The sequence below is a fragment of the Perognathus longimembris genome, chromosome 14 (genome assembly GCF_023159225.1).
Source record: "Perognathus longimembris pacificus isolate PPM17 chromosome 14, ASM2315922v1, whole genome shotgun sequence".
NCBI lineage: Eukaryota > Metazoa > Chordata > Mammalia > Rodentia > Heteromyidae > Perognathus > Perognathus longimembris.
This window is the reverse complement of record NC_063174.1, coordinates 51562884-51585551: the sequence shown is the minus strand read 5'-3', so window position 1 is coordinate 51585551 and position 22668 is coordinate 51562884. Positions and strand designations below refer to the sequence as shown.

At 44.5% G+C, this 22668-nt stretch overlaps 1 protein-coding gene across 1 annotated transcript in view; it reads left to right on the top strand.

Moving 5' to 3' along the window:
* Kcnk10 (potassium two pore domain channel subfamily K member 10) overlaps window positions 1-13587 on the top strand; it is a 125622-nt gene extending 112035 nt beyond the window's left edge. Inside the window, exons 5-7 of the mRNA XM_048362107.1 lie at window positions 7097-7283; window positions 10989-11131; window positions 12967-13587. Of these exons, the coding sequence (XP_048218064.1) occupies window positions 7097-7283; window positions 10989-11131; window positions 12967-13587 (951 nt within the window). The remainder of the gene's footprint in view (window positions 1-7096; window positions 7284-10988; window positions 11132-12966) is intronic.
* The last annotated feature ends 9081 nt before the right edge of the window (window positions 13588-22668 follow it).

Genomic DNA, 22668 nt, shown 5'->3' with positions numbered 1-22668 from the left:
CCATTCCTCGGCACCGCATATATAGAAAAAGGCCAGAAGTGGCGCTGTGGCTCAAGTGGCAGAGCCTTGAGCAAAAAGAAGCCAGGGACAGAGCTCAGGCCTTGAGTTCAAGGCCCAGGACTGGCAAAAAACACAACAAAAAAGTATTTGCCATTTTACTCCTCCATTATAATGATATTGCACCATTTGAAAAGAAATGGAAAGACCTAGAAAAAATTACATTAAGCAAGGCAGGCTTAGAGAGACAAAGGAATCATGTTTTCTCTTCTATGTGGAATCTAGATATAGAGTATAAACTTGCAAGCATACACATGGAATTGCATGCAAACGTATACAACTGTGTCAACTGAAATGTGGTAGATTCAAGGGAGAGCTCAAGTAGTATAGTTCCTTAGAAAGGCAAAGTCAGAGTTCGGCAAAATAAAATGCTAGGAAGCAGGTACTGGAAAGGGGTGAGAGAGGGGTGAAGAGAAAACAGTGGACAAAGAGAGGAGAAGAGAGGGGAAATGCAGTCAAGAACCCAGCGTGTTCACGGCAACATTAGGAAAAGTGAGTGAATGAGCGAGTTAGGAGAGATGGGTGAGGCTATTGAAAGGGGTGACGTTAAGATGTATTGCATTCAGAAACTGCTTTGTTACATGACTACTCCTGTGTCCAACTACTTAAAGATAATATAAACAAAAAAAAACTTTTAAAAAAGCATTTCCCTGAAAAGGAAAGGAGGAAGGAAGGATTTGTTTATCAACCAGTCTATACCTAAGCATTTTTTTTTTTATAAGTATTGATCTGAATCTGGCAGATCTCAGACTTCCCTCAAATCTTCGAACAGGCAAGATAAAAAGACACAGAAAGTGCCGGTTTTGCAACTGCTTTGATTCCTGGCCATATAGACAGACATTCTGGGCAGTCCACCAAAAGGCCCACACATGTCTTCCTTTCGAGTTACTCATACCTGAGCACCGGGTGGGGTAGGCTGGGGGTGAACACATATCAACTGGCTTCTCTCTCGCACTTGTGTCCTGCTTCCTGTGGACAGTCGCGTGGCTGAGATGGCCAGGAAGGATGAGACCCTTGATCTTGCTTTATGCAAACCAAGCCTAAGATCCTCATCCTTGAAGATATGTCCCTGTAGGCCTCGTGTTTCCTCAAAGGCTTTTTCATTTCTGTACCTCCTGTGAGGTGAGCTCCCTCAACTGAAGCAGGCCTGCTGTAACCTCACCCTTACTTTTCTGCTCTTTTACTTTTTTTTTTTTTTTTTTTGCCAGTCCTGGGCCTTGGACTCAGGGCCTGAGCACTGTCCCTGGCTTCTTCCCGCTCAAGGCTAGCACTCTGCCACTTGAGCCACAGCGCCGCTTCTGGCCGTTTTCTGTATATGTGGTGCTGGGGAATCGAACCTAGGGCCTCGTGTATCCGAGGCTGGCACTCTTGCCGATAGGCTATATCCCCAGCCCATCTCTTTTACTTCTTGATGAACATCCACCTTCTAAAGAAGGGAAGTCATGCCTCCTTCAACAGAATTTACCATATGGCAGATGGTCTGACTCCTTTTTGCCTGCATAGCGGACTAATACAAAGCTCTTTCTCAGAAGCTTTGCATGGTGAGCCCTGCAGGGCACTGAACTGGCCAGTCCATTATGATACCACGTGACTCAGAGCCGGAGGCTGGCTCTGATTCTTGATTTTGATAGGGATCCATTTGTGTATTCAGCTTTGGAGTAAAATGTTTTCAGTAGTCTCCATGACGATTTTACTACCCTGTTCTTCCTAGTGTATGTTTAGAATATATCCAACCATGGAGATTAGAGGCAATAATATTTAAAAACTTACAGAGGGTGCTTGGTGGCTATCGGTAGTGATGTTGAAACTACTTGTTATGAGTGGATGTTTTAGGAGAAATCTTTGCAGAAAGTGTATGTAAGAAATAATGTGTAGGAAAATAGAACTGGCGGTTCTCTGAGAGAGTTCCTATTAGCTTTCCATTTTGAGAAATTACCCTCAGTTCAATTGCATAACCATGGTGACATGTTTGCATTTCAACAAAACCAAAGGAAACCATAAAGTAGAGAATTCGGCATTATCTAGCTCCTACTCCAAGGGCTTTTTTTTTTTTTTCATTGTAGTCTCTCTGAATAAAATCTCCAATGTCTTGCTTTAAACAAATCATACCCCAAACATTTCTCAAGCAGACAAAAGTCTGAACTGTTCATGTCAGAATTTATGCAACCACATAAAGATGAGAGGGTTGGGCTTTAGAGACAGGTAAAAATTAAATGAAAAGAAAAGGCCCATGAGTGACTAGAAATATATGTGCTTTCTAAGGCAAAATTGTGGAAATAAACACAAACAGGCAGGAGATAATGTCCAGTGATAATTGGACACGTGGCTGGGCCTTTGAAGTAAACCCACCTGGTCAGGCTTCTACCCTTCTCTTTCAGTGGGGAGCTCTAGGCCCATTCTATCCTTCTGTTTGTGAAGCTGGTTTAGCCCTTGGTATAGTTGCACATGCAATTTGGACATCTAAAACAACTCTAGTTGATGGATGTTGAGTTCTTCAAAAATTCCTTCAGTCAGCCCCACTCAAGCACGAGAGTTTCTTGTACTAGTCTTTGTATAGGAGTGTGAAGAGCCCGCCATCTGTTCTAACCAATCAACAAAGGGGGCAAAGCAAGAGTGGGTCACAAACACATGACCATCTTACTACTTCTATCTGAATACCACAGTGGACTGTTTTCCTCTAGATCATGATTGCGTGAACCTCCGGGGGCCACGAACTCTGCCCTCTGCTGGGTCTGGGCTCACAAAGCTTTCCGCTAACTGTTCTATTTGCTGGTTTGTAAACGAGATTGTCATGTGGAGGCAAACAGCTCCACTGTGCAGGTGACTTGCCACGTGGAGTTGGGTTTTAGGGAAAATCAGGGAACCCCCTTTGCAGCTGCTTCCTTGTATCCCAGACCTTATCTGCAATTCTTCACAGAATTGGAAAAATGATGAAAGATGGGGAAATGAGGAATGATAAAAACACTTGCACAGTTGTAGGCTGAGAGTGTCTGAGAGCCCAATTTGGATTTGGCACCGAGAGTGGAGAATGAGGGCTCTCCCTCCCCCCACCATTGCAAAGGAAGCAAATTAAATGAGCTAATGTAACCAGGAAGAGACAGGCATCAGCAACCTCCTGAAATGGAACAGATTTTCTTAAGCTAGATGGGGAAGGGGGAACATTGCCTTAGTGGCAGAGAGAAACACTGGATCTGGGACTGCCTACATGTAAGGAAAGATTTGGGCTTTTACATGAAAAACATGCCTGTTCACCATGGCTGAATACTTGCCAGACACTGCTAAGTGTGTGTACTCATTCTTCCCAATAACCCTATACACAATTGATTCTCTTATCTCCAGAAGAAACTGGGGCACAGAGAGCCTGAGATACTTGCACGAGGCCACCCAGCTCATTGGCATGAGGATGGGCTGTGTCTGGGGGCAGTTGGCCTCTGGTCTCTGCTCTTAAACACCCGTTTCACTGTTGGAGAGAAAGTTGCAAGAGCCAGCAGGGATAAGGGAGGGGCCCGCAGAGCCACACCCACTTTGCACATGGGATGGTTTGGGGTTTACTCTATGGTGCAAGCTACAGTTAAAATGTTTGACAAGAGGCAACTTGTTTTTGTCCTTATCTAGAGGGCAGCAGAAAACTAGGTTCAAGAATCACAGGAATTATTAAAATCTTACACTTACATTTCTTCTTTCTATAACCAAATAGAGTATATGCATATTTTCATACACCTACACACACACACACACACACACACACACACGCGCCAAATAGTTATTTCTTACACTCCTAAAATACCCCCTCTTCCAGATAATTAAATGCCACAAGCACTTTGTGAGTGTCACTTGGGGGGGGGGGGTGTCTGAAAGGGCAGTGATGGGAGAAGGAATGTTTACTGGACTGAGAAGCTCTCCAGGGAACTGTGTAATGAAGGCACTGCCGCCCAGCCTCTGATACCTGATGCTTCTCTTTTACCAAACCAACACATGCTGCTCTTCACCACCTCCCCTCTGCCCACCTCAGGAAACCTGGGCATCTCTCCAGCGACCTATGTTCCGGCAGCTTTCCTTCACCCATCTTCCAGCCTCAACCTCAACTAGATCACAGTCGCATTCACATCCTATTTTATGACTTAACAAGCAGCTCACAGACATTTAGTTTGCTTTAATTTCATTATGCCTGTGAGGAAGACTCTTTATGGAGGGACGTGGGGGATAATGTTCCTATTGCCAGCAGTTGGATTAATTTACAAGATCCAAAGTCAAATTTCCGTTTGGGCTTTGAATCTCTCATGCATATCTGCAAACCAAACGAGGCTAATAAGTTCTTGGATTCTCAGAGGGGCTTAGCTGCTTCACAACATCCTCCTGCAGTTCCCAGCATGGAAACTCAAGAACAGGTTAAACATTCTGTATAGTGTTCAGGCAATTCCTCTTATCACAATACCTTTCTTTATGGGGAAAAAGAAATCCTATTTTTGTTGCTGTTGGTGGTGGTAGTGAGGCTTGAACTCAAGGCCTGGGCACTGTCCCTGAGCCTCTTTGTGCTCATGGCTAGTGTTTTACCACTTGAGCCACAGCTTCACTTCCAATTTTTTTTTTTTTTTTTTTTTTGGCCAGTCCTGGGCCTTGGACTCAGGGCCTGAGCACCATTCCTGGCTTCTTCCCGCTCAAGGCTAGCACTCTGCCACCTGAGCCACAGCGCCCCTTCTGGCCGTTTTCCATATATGTGGTGCTGGGGAATCGAACCGAGAGCTTCATGTGTAGGAGGCAAGCACTCTTGCCACTAGGCCATATTCCCAGCCCCCAATTTTTGAGTGGTTAATTAGAGATAAAAGTCTCTTGGGGACTTTTCTGCCCGGGCTGGCTTTGAACCAAGATCCTTAGATCTTGGCCTCCTGAGTAGCTAGAATTACAGGTGTGAGCCACCAGTGCCCAACTAGAAATAGTATTTTTATAGGTAGTTTAAATAATACAAATAGATTATACATTACCCATCCCCCCATGGTTTTTCCAAGGAGGGGTGATCTACGAGCACAGAGCAAATTATTTTCTTCCTTCCCATTTTATATAGTGAGCACCTTTCAAAGGACTCAGAGTCATGACTTTTTTGTTAATTTTTTAATATCTATTTTTTGATTTTCTAGACAGAATCTCCAGTGGCGATTGTTTATCCTCTGGCCTTCCTTTCCAGGAGGGACACAGGCATAGATTATATTTTTCGGTGTCTTCTGTTGAGGGAAGAAAAGTGCAGCACTTTTCTTTGAGCTGGCGAATCGTTGCATAAGCTGAAAAGCTGTTCTCATCACTTAAGCACCGGACTGAGAGTTAATTACATCAGAATCCTGATCTCAGCTATGCCCCTAATTAGCACCATCATTTTATGAGGCTCCCTTAACCCCATTTCGCTTCTGTTTTGCATCCACAAAATGAAGTAGATCAGTGCCAAGGCCTGTGTGCTCTGAAGTTGTCTTCTGCTGCCAGGCAGTAGGTAGGAAGCTGATGGCAGAGCACAGAGCACTTCTAGTGACAGCCCCCAAATGCAGCATGCTTTTCATTTTCATTGACTTAATTTTTATCTTTATCCTTGTTTTTAATTTTGATTTGTTTTCTTAAGTAGTTGCAGAAAGAGGTTTCAACATGTCAATTTGTGAGCACCGTGTGTCCCCATCCGTGTCACCCCTTCCATTATCTCCCCCCCCCCCACCACACCTTGAGCCCCATAATACATGTTCCTGCTTCCATTCATTTTGTTAATCTGTAAGTTAGGTGCTCATAGGAGTTCCACCTCTGGAGCCCGCCCTAGCATATACCATACTTTAATTTGTTGGCATAGATATGCATCTGACCCTCTATATGTGTACACATAACACTTGCATGGAGGAGAGAAGACCAATGTCCCCTTTTTTCTCTCTGACTCTGTCATCGTTTTTCCATGCAGTGTCCCTGTGTCCATGCAGTGTTTCCTTTGCAGTGTCCCTGCAAAGGACACTTTTGCCCCGCATCCATCTAGATCATATAGCCAGGGAACATGCTCAGGTGCCCATAACACACAAATACATTTCATGTAATTTCACCAGTACATGATAACAGAGGCCCCTGGTGCTAATCTGCAGCACTAGGTACGTGGGTCTGGAGAACACGTGGATTATTCGGTTTCGAGGCCATGTCTTACCCATAGCCTTGCCAGAGATGCCCCCATCCACTCCTTGCTCCACTGGCATAGTCCCTTTGCCCCCAAATCAATCTAATTTCCACTCTCAGCCCATTAGAAAGCTGTCAGTAGATAGAGATCCCACTTGCTCCTTTAGGCAGTGATCCCGTCATTTCTGATCTCTCCTCTCAGGTGAGTAATACAGCCAGCAAACCTGATCATCAAAGCACCACGTGTGTTTTGAGACCAACGTGTGTCATAAGTATGCAACCACTACCAGGAGAAGGGAAGAGTTGAGACACACTGGTGCTGGGCTCCAGTCTGTCACAAACAAGGCTGGGGGCCACTCTGTTTGAATTTCACTTTGGCCTGCTAAAGGTTTCTCCATAGAATGTGCCACTATTCATGCTACTTCTTAAGATTGCTTCCCCACACTCTCAATATTATTATTTTTTTGTTTTGGTAAGAGGAAAACTAGATGCAAACTATTACCATAGGTATGGAAAGAGCCCCCAAACCCTTAGAGATCCCCCTTATGGAGAGTTAGTAACACATGGATATTTGAAGCAAGTCCTTTTTTGGGAAATAATTACATTTGTACTAAGGAGAAAATTAGAAACAGTATTTGTTTTTCTAACTTATGAAACCAAGAGAAGGATATTTTAAGCACAAGCTAGGCAGTGTTTCTTGACCTGGTGTCCATGAATAGGCTTCAACTACTGAGGCCTGAGATCTTCCTAATCCATCAAGAAACTTCTATGTGTGTATTTGTGTAGGAAAGCAACGATTGGAGAAAGGTTTAATGATCCAATGACATGCCTTCCTTTTTTTCTGTACATCTGAAACCAGGTGACAACGCTGACTTGCCCGTCAACCTTTCTTCTTTGCTCTTCCTAGAAAAAGCAAGTGAGCCAGACCAAGATCCGGGTCATCTCAACTATCCTGTTCATCCTGGCGGGCTGCATTGTGTTTGTGACAATCCCAGCTGTCATCTTTAAATACATCGAGGGATGGACAGCCTTGGAGTCCATTTATTTTGTGGTCGTCACTCTGACCACAGTGGGCTTTGGTGATTTCGTGGCAGGTAAACTTCCTGGATATGCCTATCACCATCACTGGTGGGCCACGGGGGATGGGGGAGGGGGTGGGGTCACCTGTGGGTTGTGCTTTCCAGAATCATGATAATTGAGATTTGCAGGAAATTTTCACAAGCAAACCATGGCTCACTGCTGTGGCCGCTGTTTGCAGGCTCACTTCAAACCCCGAATCTTGCAAAATAGCAGCGGGGTTATTTTCTGCCCGGAAAAGAAAGCCAGTCGCAGGCACTTCCTCCTCTGCATGCCCTTGTCCTTGCCTGAATTAATGCTGGGGTAGAATGGATTTCTCATTGAATCCTGGACTGGCTCCTCATCAATGGACAAGAACTGTTAATAGAGCTTTTGATTTTGAATTTGCACAAGGCAAATAGGATGCTCAGAAGAGGTAAACATGGAAGTTGGCCTTCAGTGACCTGCTCAGGGGAAGCTTCCTGATGCCAAGCTGAGAGCCACTGACCCTGCAATCATGGTCTTGGGTTTGCCTGCCAGCAAGAGTTAGGGCTTCTGGTGACTTGGGAGATGAGAGCTGCTCACAATGAATGTGGCGGAATGGAGTCTGCAGGCTTGCAGAGAGAAGCACCAGCCCTTATTGCTTTCTCCAGCTTCCTCAAGGGACAAGGAGGTTGAAAATAAAATGGCATTTGGCTTCATTCATGTACCAATTTCCCAAAGTATGGCAGAAAGGCAGGAATAAAAGGCCATCCTGATTCTTCCCTATAGTGATAGTACATATATTCTGACAATTGATCATGTTTTACTTTAAGAAGTGAGCACTTTGACCAAACAATTCTATCATAAGTTTGAAATATTTTGCTTTGTGTGTGTGTGTGTGTGTGTGTGTGTGTGTGTGTGTGTGTGTGTGTTCAGGCTGAGGTCCCAGGTAGACTATTCTATGTTTGGTGTGTGATTTCTTCTGGGGGAAGTGTGTGTAAGATGGGGATCTATCTAGTCTTCAGGAAATCTGGTAAAGAAAATTCTGGAAGGAATGTTAGAAGATCATCAACAGGAGCATCTGTGTTTCCATGTTAGTTCTGTAACAAGATAGTGGTTTGGTAATTATTTCTACTGGGCAAAGGAAGACTGGAGCCTACTGTAAAGAAGTGTGTGGGGGGAGCCTACTGTAAAGGGGGGAGTGTTAACCCCTTTCCATTTTATGGACAAATGACAAAGAATTTCCCAGTCAAAGCGATTAAAAATGGCTTACAGCTGGGTGTGGTGATGCCACTCTTAGAGTCTTGGGAGGCAGAGGTACGGGAATACCAAATTTCAGGCTTAGTCTAGTAGCCTTGGATACATAGAAAGAACTTATTTCAAAAAAAAAAAAATGAACGCTTACTAGACAGCTGTGGCCTGGGACCCTGCCAGTATTTCCTTGTGCACAGTACTCAGCCATCGCTGTCAGATCAGAGACCTCACACATTGGACAGAAGCCACAGGAACTGAGAGAAGTTAGAAGAATAATTGTAGGCATTTTAGCCTGTCCATAAGAAAACTTTGTCAAGATTCCAACCTCAGTTATATACAGAAGGGCAGAGGGAGTCTAGAACCATTTCACACACATCCTAAGATCCTTGAATCTCTTAGGAGAAAGTGGCAGTTTATTTCTTCACATCATCTACGAATATCCTCTTGTGTACTTTAAGTCACTTGTAGATGACTTGTAACATAATGTAAATACCCTGAAAATAGTTGTTTAATACCCTAATTTTTTAGGGAATAATGAAAATAAAAGTCTGGACATGTTTAGCACAGATGCAATATTTTTTTTCTTGAATATTTTTTGACCCACCTTCAGTTGAGTCAACAGGTGCAGAACCAACTGTGCTGTAAGAGTGGGAGGGGAGGTTTTGTAGCCACTAAAACAAGATACATGACCATGCTTGATAAGACTTTGTCATCTGACATGGCATTAGCTTTTACTGGAAATATAACTGGGCTATCAGTCATGTAGAGTTGGTTGCTGATTTGTTTTGCAGCTGACCCATTTGGGGACAGCCTGACAACAGAGTTGCTTTTTGCGACTCTGACTAGAAACACACACAACTTCCCCTTCCAGCCCTGCCCCTGATACAAAGCATTCAAAAGGATGTCTGGCGCGCTCTGGTGGCAGCCTTGGGTGCTAGTGACTTGCAAAGGTAAATAATTACTTAGCCCAAAGAATTCAACAGGGAGGGCGCTTTCTAGCCTTGCACAGAAACAAAACAGACCTCAAAAAACAAGTGTTACAGGAATTCAAATTATAGTCCAGAGAAAGCTGCCTACAGGGAAAACACAAAGCAAAAACCAAGGCAGCTTAACCAAGCCATAACCATGTATCTCTGGGGATATATTTTCACTTTAAGAAGTAGCAGTAGACCTCACGTGTTGTGTGGCAAAATGGGCATGGGTGTGCTGAGAAGATCTACAGGCTCCCAGTGTCTGTGCAGGTGGCTTTTCAGGGTGTGATAGATGCGGCAAAAGCTCAATAGGGTTGCAGTGGTGCCAGTTGTGGTTACAACTGTGACCCAGTAGGAAAGGCTAGCAATCGGTCATCCACTAATACTGTAATTGCCTGGTATTGGTCCTCTTAGAAACGGCCCTGCCTGCTCCATTGGGCAGCAGTGTCTCACAGAGTGAGGACAAGGCCGATTCATTATGTCACAGAGAGTGGGTGGGGCTTGGTGCCTGCCTCCTTTGCTTGGCTGCCCTCTGCAGTGCTTTTATGAAGGCTTCAATAAATAAGCTAATTATTCAGAATAAATGACTAGCCTTGTCAATAAAACAGCTAGTCAATACCATTAGGCAACTGACCAATTTGATTTGATGCATTTTAAACTGTAATCCTTTTTTAAAAAAAAAAATAATATAAAGGGATTGGAATAGTTGGCCTCTAAGGTCCCTTTAAAGTCTAGCTTATAGTGAGTCTAATTATGTGGCCTAATTAACCCTGTGGACTAGCCTGGTGCAGACATCACTCCTTATTAGCATTAAATCACTATTTCATGGCTCAAAGTCTCTGTCATGCCATTATGCCTATGTTTACCTTTGTGTACCCAGTCATTTCTTGGTAACCGCATGTGACCTTCAAACTGAGTTGGTCTGAAGAGTTCCAAACCCTTTGGGAGGATTTAGAGATATTTTATTTTTTGTCACATAAATATAGGAAACTTAAGATAAAAGCAATGGTGGCTGAACCTGACCTGAGGTGCATTAGTGGAGTCACTCATCATTGATGCTCAGGTTGAGATGGGCCACTGATAATTGTTCTCTTATAGGTATTCGAGTTAGTGGTCAAGAACCAGGGAAGTGGAACCACAGGCCTGGCTCCTGCAAGAAAGGGGCACATCTTCCTCTTGCTGCCCATCATAACATCTCCCTTGCATGGACTGGCACACGTTTGCTCTGTTAAGAACACTTGCAAGGCCATCTAAAAACAACTTGTGGGGTCAGACACTGCTGGCTCGCATTTGTGATCCAAGCTATTCAGGGAGCTGAGTTGGGAGGATCAGGGTTCCAAGCTAGCACAGGCAGAAAAGTCCCTGAGACTCCTGTCTCCAATTAACCAGGAAAAGGCTAGGAGTGGAGCTGTAGCTCAAGGGGTTAGAGCAGCAACCATTCTTGAGTGAAAGAGTGAAGGGGCAGCACCCAGGCCCTGGGTTCGAGCCCCAGGACCAGAAGACACATGCCTCAAAATAATGTTTGGTTGTTTTTAGGGGGAAATGCTGGCATCAATTACCGGGAGTGGTACAAGCCCCTGGTATGGTTCTGGATCCTTGTTGGCCTGGCCTACTTTGCGGCTGTTCTCAGTATGATTGGAGACTGGCTACGGGTTCTCTCCAAAAAGACAAAAGAAGAGGTAGGACTTCCTCTAAACTCTGTGGATGTCCCTGACTTCTGATTGACTCATGTCAAGTATTGCCTGTCTGCTCTCTGGTCTGGCATGCTTCTGACTCAATGCAAAAACAGAACTTATAAAGCATCTTCCTTTTCAATCTCTATCTCAAGCCAAGTTGAATGGAATAGGTTTTTTTGTTTTCTGCAACCTTTTTTTCTACAGGTGAGAAAAATATGGTTATTTACTTACCAACCCCCATGACCTAGGAAGACTAGAAAGCAATTAATTTTTTAACAGCAAATAAAAAAATAAAAATAAGTGAAGACAGACAGCAAATACCTGGGAGGCTTAGAAGACTCCAGGAAAGCATCTAGGGGAAGCTGGCTGGCCTCCCAAGGTCCAGGGTCTGTCTGAGAATGCAGCAGAATACCAGGATTCTTGCTTAATATGAAATAGTAGCCAGCCATGGAGATATGGGCTCAAGTGGTCTCTTTCACCTGTGTCCGCTATGTGTCCATCCACCCCCCTTTTGCCCCCCGCTGTAAGAGCCTCAGAGACAAGGATGCATAGTCTTTACTCCTTGTACAAGTATCCACATAAAGTCGAAAAAAAGGAAAAGCTAGAAGGAGAAGATAGGTTTTTGTGACCTAGAAGACTCTCATGTCATCCTTCTAGCAAGAGAGGGAAAGAAGGAGCTAAATAAAAGGAAGAGAAAGAAGAAAAACCCAAGAGAACAAGAGTATGACAGGGTGCTTAAAGGATAGCCCTTCACTTGTCAATAGCAAGGAACCCAGGAAAAAGTTACTGAAGGACACATTTCCTGCCTTTTTTTCCTGGGTCCATGTGTTAGTTTCAACAATGCCAGTGCTATTTCCACTCTGATTCTCTAAAGGGCCAACTGACCTGCTGAAGCTGAGCTTTATGACAGGAGTAAAAGGAACAACCCAAAATATGGCCTCTTTTCAGCCCAAAAGTTTGAGTCCCTCATCGGCGCTATAGGGGAGCATGGGATGTGTACTGACTGTCCTGTTGAATAAGAGCCAAGTTATTTAGTGCACAACCGCAGGTCAAATAGTTGGATTTTGAAGAAGATACATTGGGTGGGCTTTGGCCAAATATGTCCTTCCTTTCCTGCACCCTGTCTAAGGAAATGTTACGAGGTGCCTTTGAAGAGCCTTCAATCGGGACAGGTCCCACAGCACACAGCCATAACATGGCCCAGATACAGGGAGCCCAAAGGGCCTCAGCTACATGCCCCAGCTCCTTGGGGTTCAAGTATGGCCCAGGGTTTATATTTCCCTTAAAATGAAAACAGCCCTCAGTCACGTGTGGGCAAGTTGGGTCCTTCTCCCCATATAGCCATAGGAGAACAGCAGATAAGGATACGGGACTTGCTGAATGCCTGCTTTGTGCCCAGGACTGCGCTAGCTGTGTTTCCTTATCTTACCTAACGGTCGAAACCCCACGAACTGGATATGATTAACCCAGTTTCTGTGGGAGAAAAGAGGTTTGCATAAAACCTTTTAAGTGTACACGCGACCAGAAGCCCCAGGATTGATCTCGCCTCCAAAATGCCATTCACCTTTCACTGAGCCGCCCAGCTCCTTGCCTCAGGCATCTTTTGGGTCCCTCCCTCCACATGGGTCCTTTGAGAGTTCCAGCTGGGCATTTATTTGAGTTGTCAAGAAGCCCCGGGGACTAGTGTTTCCCATCTCTCCATAGACATCACTCTTCAGTGTACCCCAAAGACCACTTCCCCGGGCGGGGGGGGGGGAGGGGCGGAGGAGACACCCCCAAGGAAGGTGGGTGCTAGGAATTTCTCAGTGTTGTCCTTTGCTCTTCCTTCTCTTGGCTAGGTCGGTGAGATCAAGGCCCACGCCGCCGAGTGGAAGGCCAACGTGACGGCCGAGTTCCGGGAGACCAGGCGGCGGCTCAGCGTGGAGATCCACGACAAGCTGCAGCGGGCCGCCACCATCCGCAGCATGGAGCGCCGGCGGCTGGGCCTGGACCAGAGGGCCCACTCGCTGGACATGCTGTCCCCGGAGAAGCGCTCCGTCTTCGCTGCCCTCGACGCGGGCCGCTTCAAGGCCTCCTCCCAAGAGAGCATCAACAACCGGCCCAACAACCTGCGCCTTAAGGGCTCCGAGCAGCTCAACAAACACGGGCAAGGTGCCTCTGAAGACAACATCATCAACAAGTTCGGGTCCACTTCCAAACTCACCAAGAGGAAAAACAAAGACCTCAAAAAGACTTTGCCTGAGGACGTCCAGAAAATCTACAAGACCTTCCGCAATTACTCCCTTGATGAAGAGAAGAAAGAGGAGGAGACGGAAAAAATGTGTAACTCAGACAACTCCAGCACGGCCATGCTGACCGAGTGCATCCAGCAGCCCGCTGAGCGGGACAACGCAATGGTCCCCGCAGACACCAAAGACCAGGAGCTCGAGAACAACGCTCTACTTGAAGACAGAAACTAAATGTTAAAGACACTGGACTAAGTGTTGTGCGCTCTTTTTTTTTTTCTTTTTCTCTCCCCCCACCCTCCCCTTTCTTTTAAAAAATATTCACACTGAGACACGTGCCTTAAACAGACTTCTTGTTAGTCCAAAATTACATAGCATTGAAGAATATATTTCACTGTGCCATAAACGACTGGGGGAATTGCTCTGCCAAAATGAAGCAAAGGAGGAGAACTTCCGTTTTCAGATGGCGGCTGCAGGACATGTGGGAGAGAGGCTATGTGAGGGACTTCCCAGAGCCACCGCTGTCCCTCTGCAAGAGAGCCAGCCTAGAGTGGCAGGCAGGCAAAGGACAGCTCTTTCTTAGACCAGCCTCTGAGAGGAACAGGGGTGTGAGTGTGTGTGTGTGTGTGTGTGTGTGTGTGTGTGTGTGTGTGTTTAAATAGGAGTCTCATTTTCTGAAGGGAGGTGGGTCCTGTTTGCAGGTGAACTGGCAACTATAGGTTAGCCCTGACACAATGGCATATGCTGTGAGCTTGAATGTTTACACCAACCTTTCAGTGCAGAGTAGCCAACTCTTTCTGAGAGAGAGAGAGAGCTCCCAATGAATGTCTGTGGGACCCAGTAGGACCTGGGATTTTATTGGAAGCAGATCAGAGCACACGTACTAAAAGGTGCAATTGCTTTTCTCATTACAAAAGACACACACACACATACACACAAATAATAATCACAGACACATCACACTGTGGATATCACCTTAACCAATGACACACGTCTGTTGTGTGTTTTGTCATCTCTCTGGGCTTGGTCATCCAAATGAACTTGCAACCATCAGGTGAAAACTCAACCTCAACTGCTGCCTGGTAAAAGGCAAATCACGCATTTTTCCTCAGTGGGTGTGAAGGTGAAAAATAAACTGATTTTTGAAATAACCATGTTCACTTTTCTACTGGAGCTTTGTTTGCTTTTCCCTTTTTTGTTTTGATGGGGGGGGGGGGAGAAAAAAACCCCAACCAACCCAAACCATTTCCTTGCAGGATGCCAATGGCTTGCTAGTCTGTCTAGCTGATGCTAATTATATATGTACATCCTGTATTTCTGAGACATTGAGGAGGACTACATCATCTTTCTATATCAGGGCTTTTTGTCCCTTTGGATGTCTTAGGGTAGACATAGTTATGAGACCCGATCTTGCTTTTCTCACACAAGAAGAAAATGGATCCCTTATCCCTTGTAGGATTGGAATGTTTTAATTGCTTGCAGCTTAAGTGCCATTGATGCCATTCAAAAACAATACTGAACAAAAAGGTATCCAAGAGCTTTTATTTTATTTTTATGTTGGGCTATCCCCTTATTCCCATAGCAACACGTCTTCACCTTGTCTCTTTGTTTTACTCCTTTCGTTCACTAAGCTTGGACTTGTTTCAAGGCAATGTCTGATAACTCACTAGGACTTATCATGAAGCTAGGCCATTCAGTGAAGGGAAGTGGAGGGATGGGGTGCTCATAGGTCCTGGGAGGGTGATTTTTAAATGGATTTTTTTTTAAAATCAGGAAACAATTCATACTAGGCCGTCATCCTGAATGTGCCTGGGTTTTGATCCTAAGTGACGGTTGCTGTACACACTGGTTCAGAGTTAGCAAGCCATGTGAGCTGCACACTTATGCACTTGCACTTGGCAGGACCAGGAAGTTGTTGGTTATGGGTCTTCTAGGCTCAGTAAGACATTTTAGTGATTTCGTATAATCAATTTACAGAGTTGATTTACTACAAGATCGCAGCACATGGGGAGACTTCCAGGCACCAGCTTAGTGCTTTCTGACATCCAGGGGTGAATGAGGCCCACTGAATCCTTGGACCATGGGCACTTTGGAAGACCTATCCCCCATTCCCTTTATTTTTCCAAAATGCACAACTCCCCTTCCTGCTGCCTTTAATACTTCTTGCATTGCTCTCTAGAGGGGGCCAAATGAGAAGCCCCATGATGAGGCTCAAACTGTCCCATGAAGGTTTGGGTAAACTCCCTTCTCCATGGGGCTGGAGCTGCAGCTTGAGTGTCCACATAGTCTTAAGTAGACCCTTAGGTAGTATTTATGCAGGTGTGGACGCTGGTGCCTCCAGTCTGACCCAATGTATTTGGGGGAATAGGTAACTGGGACCTCTCTATTATTCCTACAAGTTCAGGTGTCCTGATTAAACTGTCCATGGAGCTCATTCATATGGGTTCCTACCCTGTTCTTGCTTTATAGTAGTATGTACCTCATCATATCTTGTTAATGGCTTTGTAGTACTATGTGAAAGTGGGAGGCCTGACAGCCAAATGTGGCAGAGAGGTTTCCTGCCATTTATCCAGTGTCTTCTGTGGGCCCAGCACTGGATGAGGCACTTTATGGACGGCACACACTGAAACCTCAACAGTGCTGTGTGGGAAGTATTTACAAACTCACTCTAGAGACAAAGGCTGAGGGAGCATAAGTAACTTACTGAATAGCACACAGTAGGGGTGTGGGAGGGCTGAGTGTCCAAAGTATGATCAAGATCTGCTTTCAACCTTGCTAGTGGTTGCATCGTGTGTGTGTGTGTGCGCGTGCACGTGTGTGTTATGTACATCTCTTAAACTTCATGGACATGGTTTACAGGAGTGAAGCGGCATATTGATCCCCCCCAAGAGGCCACGAGGTCTTTGTGTGAACACAGTCTCAGGGGTTTCCCTGAAAGGTACTTACTAGACATGCTTTTCATTTCTGTATGGCTAAAACTGCTCTTTGCTAGCACTCTTTTGCACTTTACCTGCTTAACTCGCAGGCGCTCTGCATGTAGCAGGAATGAAACAGTTCAGAGCTCAAAGTGGCATCGTCCACTGGATGCATCAGGTGCCTGTGTTGGTGTGTGCGTCAACCCTTTCCCAGAGTTGGATCACATAGTAACATAGACTCAAACCTAGGTGCAATGTGGGAAGAAGGGCGATTTTTTTTATATAACCCACTCCCTAAGAACCACATGGATAAAAGCCCTGTCAAATAAGGTCCGAGAAGACCCTTTGTGGACACAGAACCAGTCAGTAGGTGGGCAATATGTTTCACAAACACTGCTCTCCAAAGGAGAAGCTGAGGGGAAAAGAGAGGTTGGCCTCCTTTTCCTGTGTATAAGGTAAGGCCTGAGGAGTCGGCTGTCCTGAAGTTACTTGCATGTTAGCCTTATTAAAGATGGGGCCAGTAGTGTGTGGAACACATGTGCTAAGGCCAAGCTGCTACATGTTGTAGACGTGCATCAGCACGACCCATCACTTCCGGCCCATATTCAACCTGGAAGATACAGTTTGACCTGGCCCATGGACAGCCCTGGCTTCACCAGTCCAAGCCTGTGATTGTGCGTAGGTCACACACGCCCTGCACCTCAACTGGATATGAAGGGAGGTGAGCACACAGTCATCAGGACCTTTTGGGGTTTTATAGTTCTTTGGCAAAACCATCCCCTGTCCATGAGTTCATTCCATATAATAAGCAAGTTATAGGTTGGCTTTGTGAATACCAATTAATGACCCCACTCCTCTTAGGTTCAGGGGAGATCTTTTAGCCTGTAGGGGCTTGTTTTCTGAATGATGACCAGAGATCAAGTGTATTTGGGAGACGGCTTCCCAAAACAGGGTCGTGGCCCTGGGTAGCCTCTCTCTAGTCTTCCTTGCAGCAATTTAGCACACTGTCACCCAGGAGAGCTCAGGCGGTGTGGGCATTTTTTGCATGGTGTTAAAGCTAGTTGAAGAATTTTAAGCTGTTGCTATTTGCAGCCAGTTGTACTAAAAGTTCCTTTTGATAACTTCATGAATTTGTGTACTTTCATATATATATATATGTGTATATATATATATATATCCTCTCATACACACAGGAAATAGCTGCTTTAGGCTCTATGGGGACCACTGGATGTTCAAAGTCTGAGCTGTGCTAAATATTAGCAAGCCGCCCTCTCTTGACTTCCTTTGAGATGATATCATTTCCTAGCAAGGTTAAGGCCAAGCAGCTATTTGTACGCTTGGTATTGGGGAAGAATGGGGTTATCAGGGTAACAGGTTGGGGCTCATTGGACTGTGTAAGAATGTGAGGCAGTCCATTCTATCTGAACCATGATTTCTCAATCACAAGAAAGACATATAAAAACCAACCTACCCATAGAGCCTTGCTAAAAAACAAAAACAAAACCAGTGAACCAAAGCCTGGATTGCACACTGTCTTTCTGCTTTCTGAATCTGCTGATGTTTCAGCGTGTGTGTGTGTGTGTGTGTGTGTGTGTGTGTGTGTGTGTGTGGTGGGGTCATATTCTTTCTCATTGTTATCCTGTATTTGTGTGCTGAGTGAGCAGAGGAAGTTTCTAGCGGTAGGATCTAATTAGTAACTAAAAAAGAAAAGTTTAACTCTGCAACAAAGATCACTCTGGTTTGGTATTGTAGATGAAGTTAATTCTGAAGATGGAAACTTTGGAATGGCAATGCTGGTTACGTGGCTCTAAATAAAGCTTCATCCTCTGCGCTGGGGGAATGGCTGAGGGAGGCTTTACCAGCCCATCCACGTTTCATGGAAGTCCTCCTTGGGGGCGTATGTGGCTCCCATGACAACACAGTGGTACTGAGAACAAACAGAAGCATCTCTGATTTACTAGGAATCATCATGTTCACAGGCACCTAAGAGTTGATAACTCCTTTGTGTTCTTGGTTCCTAAGTGGAAAAAAAATGTCTGAGAGTGGCTGGTGCATTAAAACAAGGCTCAAGAGGACTCCCACCCCACCCAGTCGACAGGCATGCACTACAGAGGGTACACCCAGGGGGACCCTACAAGTGATGCAAACCCCTCCACGTGCCAGTCTTCTGCCCCTTCCATCCCAGAGTCTCAGGCCAGGGACTCAGTGACAATGATGATAACCTCATGTGTGGAGATTGTTTTACCTATTCTTCCCCCCCCCCCATCTGTAGGATTTTATGGTGCTTTTTTCTTTAAAAAAAATGTATTTTACAGATAATGATATGTGGGGGCGGGATTTCATTAATATTCTTAGAAAAGTATGAAAGCAACTTTGCTTGTAACATTTCAAGAAGCTGTGCTGCTATTGTCTTTATCTGATGATGTCATTTTTTTTCAATGATGGAGAAAATTACAACAAAGACCATCTGGAAGATCCAATCTCATGTCTCTTCTGTTTTGTTTTTTGGGGGGGGTCATGTGAGATTCACAGTTGGCTGGGTTGGGGCTATACTCAAGACAGGCCTTCTATTGTGACAGGCTCTTTCCCCAGTTTGTACTCACTCCTTATATCCTTTATCTGTCAGAGCAGATCTGGTGGTCAGCCATTGCCTACCAAGATGAGAAATTCCACACACACACCTCTCCCTCTCCCCTCCATCTCCAACAAATCCTATTTTACCAGATCCTGATTGCATGTTTCCGGAGACTGGGTTTCATAACAAACATATTGCATTTCCTAGATCAAAAACCAAGTGAACATTATAATACTACAGTCTGACAGAAATCACTTTTTGGTGGCTGATATTTCAAGCTGTATTGGATTTGCTCTCGCTATATATGTCCTCCACCTACAGGCTTAGTGATAATGGGTAGAGATAAATGGTGATCTTTTTTTTTCTTGAGTACCTATTATGTACTAGGTACTATGCTAGATGGTTTACATCACATCCCATTTAGCACTGCAAGTGAGTCACTGAGTTATCTTCATTGGGTTGGTGAAGACTTTAAAGCTCTGACAAAATAAACTCTATCTCATTGGAAAGCAAATCAACTTCAAACACGAGTCTCTGAACTGAGTTGCAGAAGTAGTGGGAATGTATGTGCTTCAATCACTTTTCTCACTTTTCTAGTAAAGGGGACTCAGTTCTTTCAGATTTGTGGTCCTCACTTTCTCTCCCCTTCTACTGTAAGAAAGGGCTGCTAAGACATCAAAGCTACAGCTTGGCTAAGGATGGAGCAAGGCTTTGTGGCTTCCAAGTGAGTCAAAGCCAGACATTGGCCCAGACAGGCAACGAGACAGGCACTGGTGGTCAAAGACAGGGACGACTCATTTTTACTGTTTTCCTGGGCCTGAAAGAGTGAGTATGTGAGGAGCTCAAAGTGAGCTTTCTAGACCTGCAAATATGTCAGTGTTTCTCTTTGGCCTTCAGCATAAAACCCAAGGGCAGTGGCTTATCTGTCCCATAGTGAATTTCTAGCTGATTACACACTAGTCTGTTGTCAACACTGGATTCACTTATAAGATCCTCAAATGGTCCGTGATTTCCTTTTTTCTTCTCTCCCCAGGTCTTTGTTCATGCTGTCCCTTTTAAAAGTTCTCCCCTATGTGCTCCCTTCCCCATTCCATGAGGACCCCACTTGTTCAAGACCCACTATTCAAGAACAACAGAAGAGGTACTTGTTGCAGGAAGTTTTTCCTAAATCCTCCTTGCTTTGGGAGTGAGTTAGCTGCCTTCCATGTAGCTGGCTTCCCTCCAGCAGAGGGCTTGCTGTTCTGGCTTTGAACTGCTAGTCTCTTTGTCCATTTGTTTCGCGTGGGTTATGAGCTCCTTAGAGTGGAGCTGTGCTTCTTACTTTAGTCTTCAGCACTGAATAAGATACCTTTGCTGTCAGCACATTTACATTCTTCAAGGCAGATTTGATTTTCTCATGCATCAGAGGACATCTGGAGCCAAGAATGATAGTTCATATAATTTAACCAACTCCCAAGTAGCCTTTGGTAAAAACCAAGTTTGTCTATCTGGTAATGAGTTGGATTTGTACTTTCGATTTACAAAGAACTTCAAAATTTAAAAATTCAAAAATCAAAATTAAAAAATCACAGCAACAACGGGTGCAGTAACTAGACTCGGAAGACAGCCATGCTGAAGGACAGCTATCTTCTAGATGGGCAGATACTGGAAGGTTAAGCTACAAGTAAATCCTGTGACTACAGAGAGAAGTGGTCATTCGCTTCCTGGAAACAGGAGATTGTGCTTTGAGGGGCTATGGAACACCTGGCCAGTGTGTCCTCACTCCCTCACTCCTTTTCCCAGGGCAGACATCAACCATCAATGACAGAATTCCTGCTCCATTAATCCACATGCATTTTGAGATTATATTCCCAGTGCAAAAGCGTGTTCCCAGATCCCAAAATATGGCTTGGTGACTCATATAAAGCCTTGAATTTTGTTTCCGGAGGGTCCACTGTTTTCAAAACAGTACCAAGAGATTGCCTCTTCAGCACTCATTTGCTTCCAAGGGTAGAGAAACATTAAAATCTAGAGGATGTAAGGTAATCCAGTATCTTTTGTTGAACCTCAAAGTGATTTTCCAAACTGATAGAGGACAGCTTCTCTTCTTAGAAGTACATAGATACAATGTTTTCCTAGATAAAACTACCTGCTTACTCTCACGGGAGTGGCACAGCAATGGCCATGCAATTGCATTTCTCTGGTGCTGCCTCTTTGGGGCCTGCAGCCCTTTGGCTTCTCTCCAGTTGGTCCTGAGGGTCATGAGAGGGGATTCAAGTGCTCTTGGCCTCTGTGCCATAGGAAGGAGCCTTCTAGAAGCCTCTCTGGTGCTATAGGACTGGGTGGTGGTCCAATGACTCCCTGGTAACAACTGACACTCCATTTTCCTAATTGTACATGTTTCCCATATTGGAAGCTCCTGAAAGGATTTTTCTGTCTGTCTACCTGTCTGTTTCTCCTCTGCTTCTCATTGGTTTCATGTGCCTGGCACATGGTAGGCATTTAGATGATGTTTGTAGAATCAATAGCAAACAAACAAATAAAAAGACAAACCATACTGTGAAGGAATTCTGAAGAAAGTCAGAGCAGAAGAGGTCCTGGAGTATGGAGTGACCAAAGGGAAGGTCAGCAGAATGCTGCATGGGTGAGGACTCCTGGCTAAAGGTCAGGAGTTCAGGCAAACACAGAACATATGGGGATGACTTCTGGAGTCAGATACTGTTTACAATGGCAATTCTTTTAACCTCGTCATTTCTAGGAACTCACATCAACGAATGGAACCAGAATGGCACAACTCTTTTGGGAGTTATTCCAAGTTTTAGAACACTAGTGCCCATCTGATTATAAGAATCTGAAATGGTATAAGGATTCAGCATCCTGCCCACTGTCTTTAGACAAAAAGATTACAAATTTGGTGAGAAATTTAAAGACATTTAAAAAAGCCTAACACACACACACACACACACACACACACACACACACACACACAAAATGCTTTCGCACCCAACCTATTTGGAAGTCTTGTTTATTAAATTGTAAAAATCATAACTCATTGGAGACCAATCTGTATTTTTTCCTCATCTATAATGTGATAACATTTAAATATAATACTCTATATGCATATCTATAAACTGCCTACATTAATATTCCTGGTGAGTTGTGAATGCACAAGGCAAAGAGCAGGATTTCAGTAAGACATGACTTTCATTTCTCCACAGAATTTGTGCTCAGAGGAGGAAAAGGAGACAATTAACCAATGACAATGGCAATTGGTTAAAGTTGTACAGTCTATCTGGTTATTGAACAAACATTTAGAGAGTCCTACTATGTCCGGGCCTCTGGTAGTGTGACAGGGGACATTAAAGCCATGCTCCTTTCCCTTCAAGTTAGGTCACCTTTTGCTGTGTGCTCTGGGGAGTAAAAAAGCAGACAATAACACAGTGACTGGATGCAGAAGCACAAAAAATGATGGCAAGAGTGAGAAGAATCAAGATAAACTGAAGATCAGTATATTTTATAGTGGTCCAGACAAGCTTTCTATGAGAAGAGGCATCGTTAGGCAGAATCCATGAGGAAGGAGAGGAACTCTAATATAGCTGCAGGCCCAATGCTGGCTAAGAAGTTTCAAGGTTGATTTGTATGCCCTGGAAATACTGAAGACATATATCCTCATGTGGAATTACTCTGTTGTATGAAGTTTTTTGGTGTGTGTGTATGTATATGTATGTGTGAAGGGAAGAATGCTTTAAAATAACTGAGATAAATTACAAACTCTAAACCAGAGTTAAAACCAAAGATCAGCTCTACGGGTCACTGAGTACAACTGGAATTGTGACTCTTTCAGAA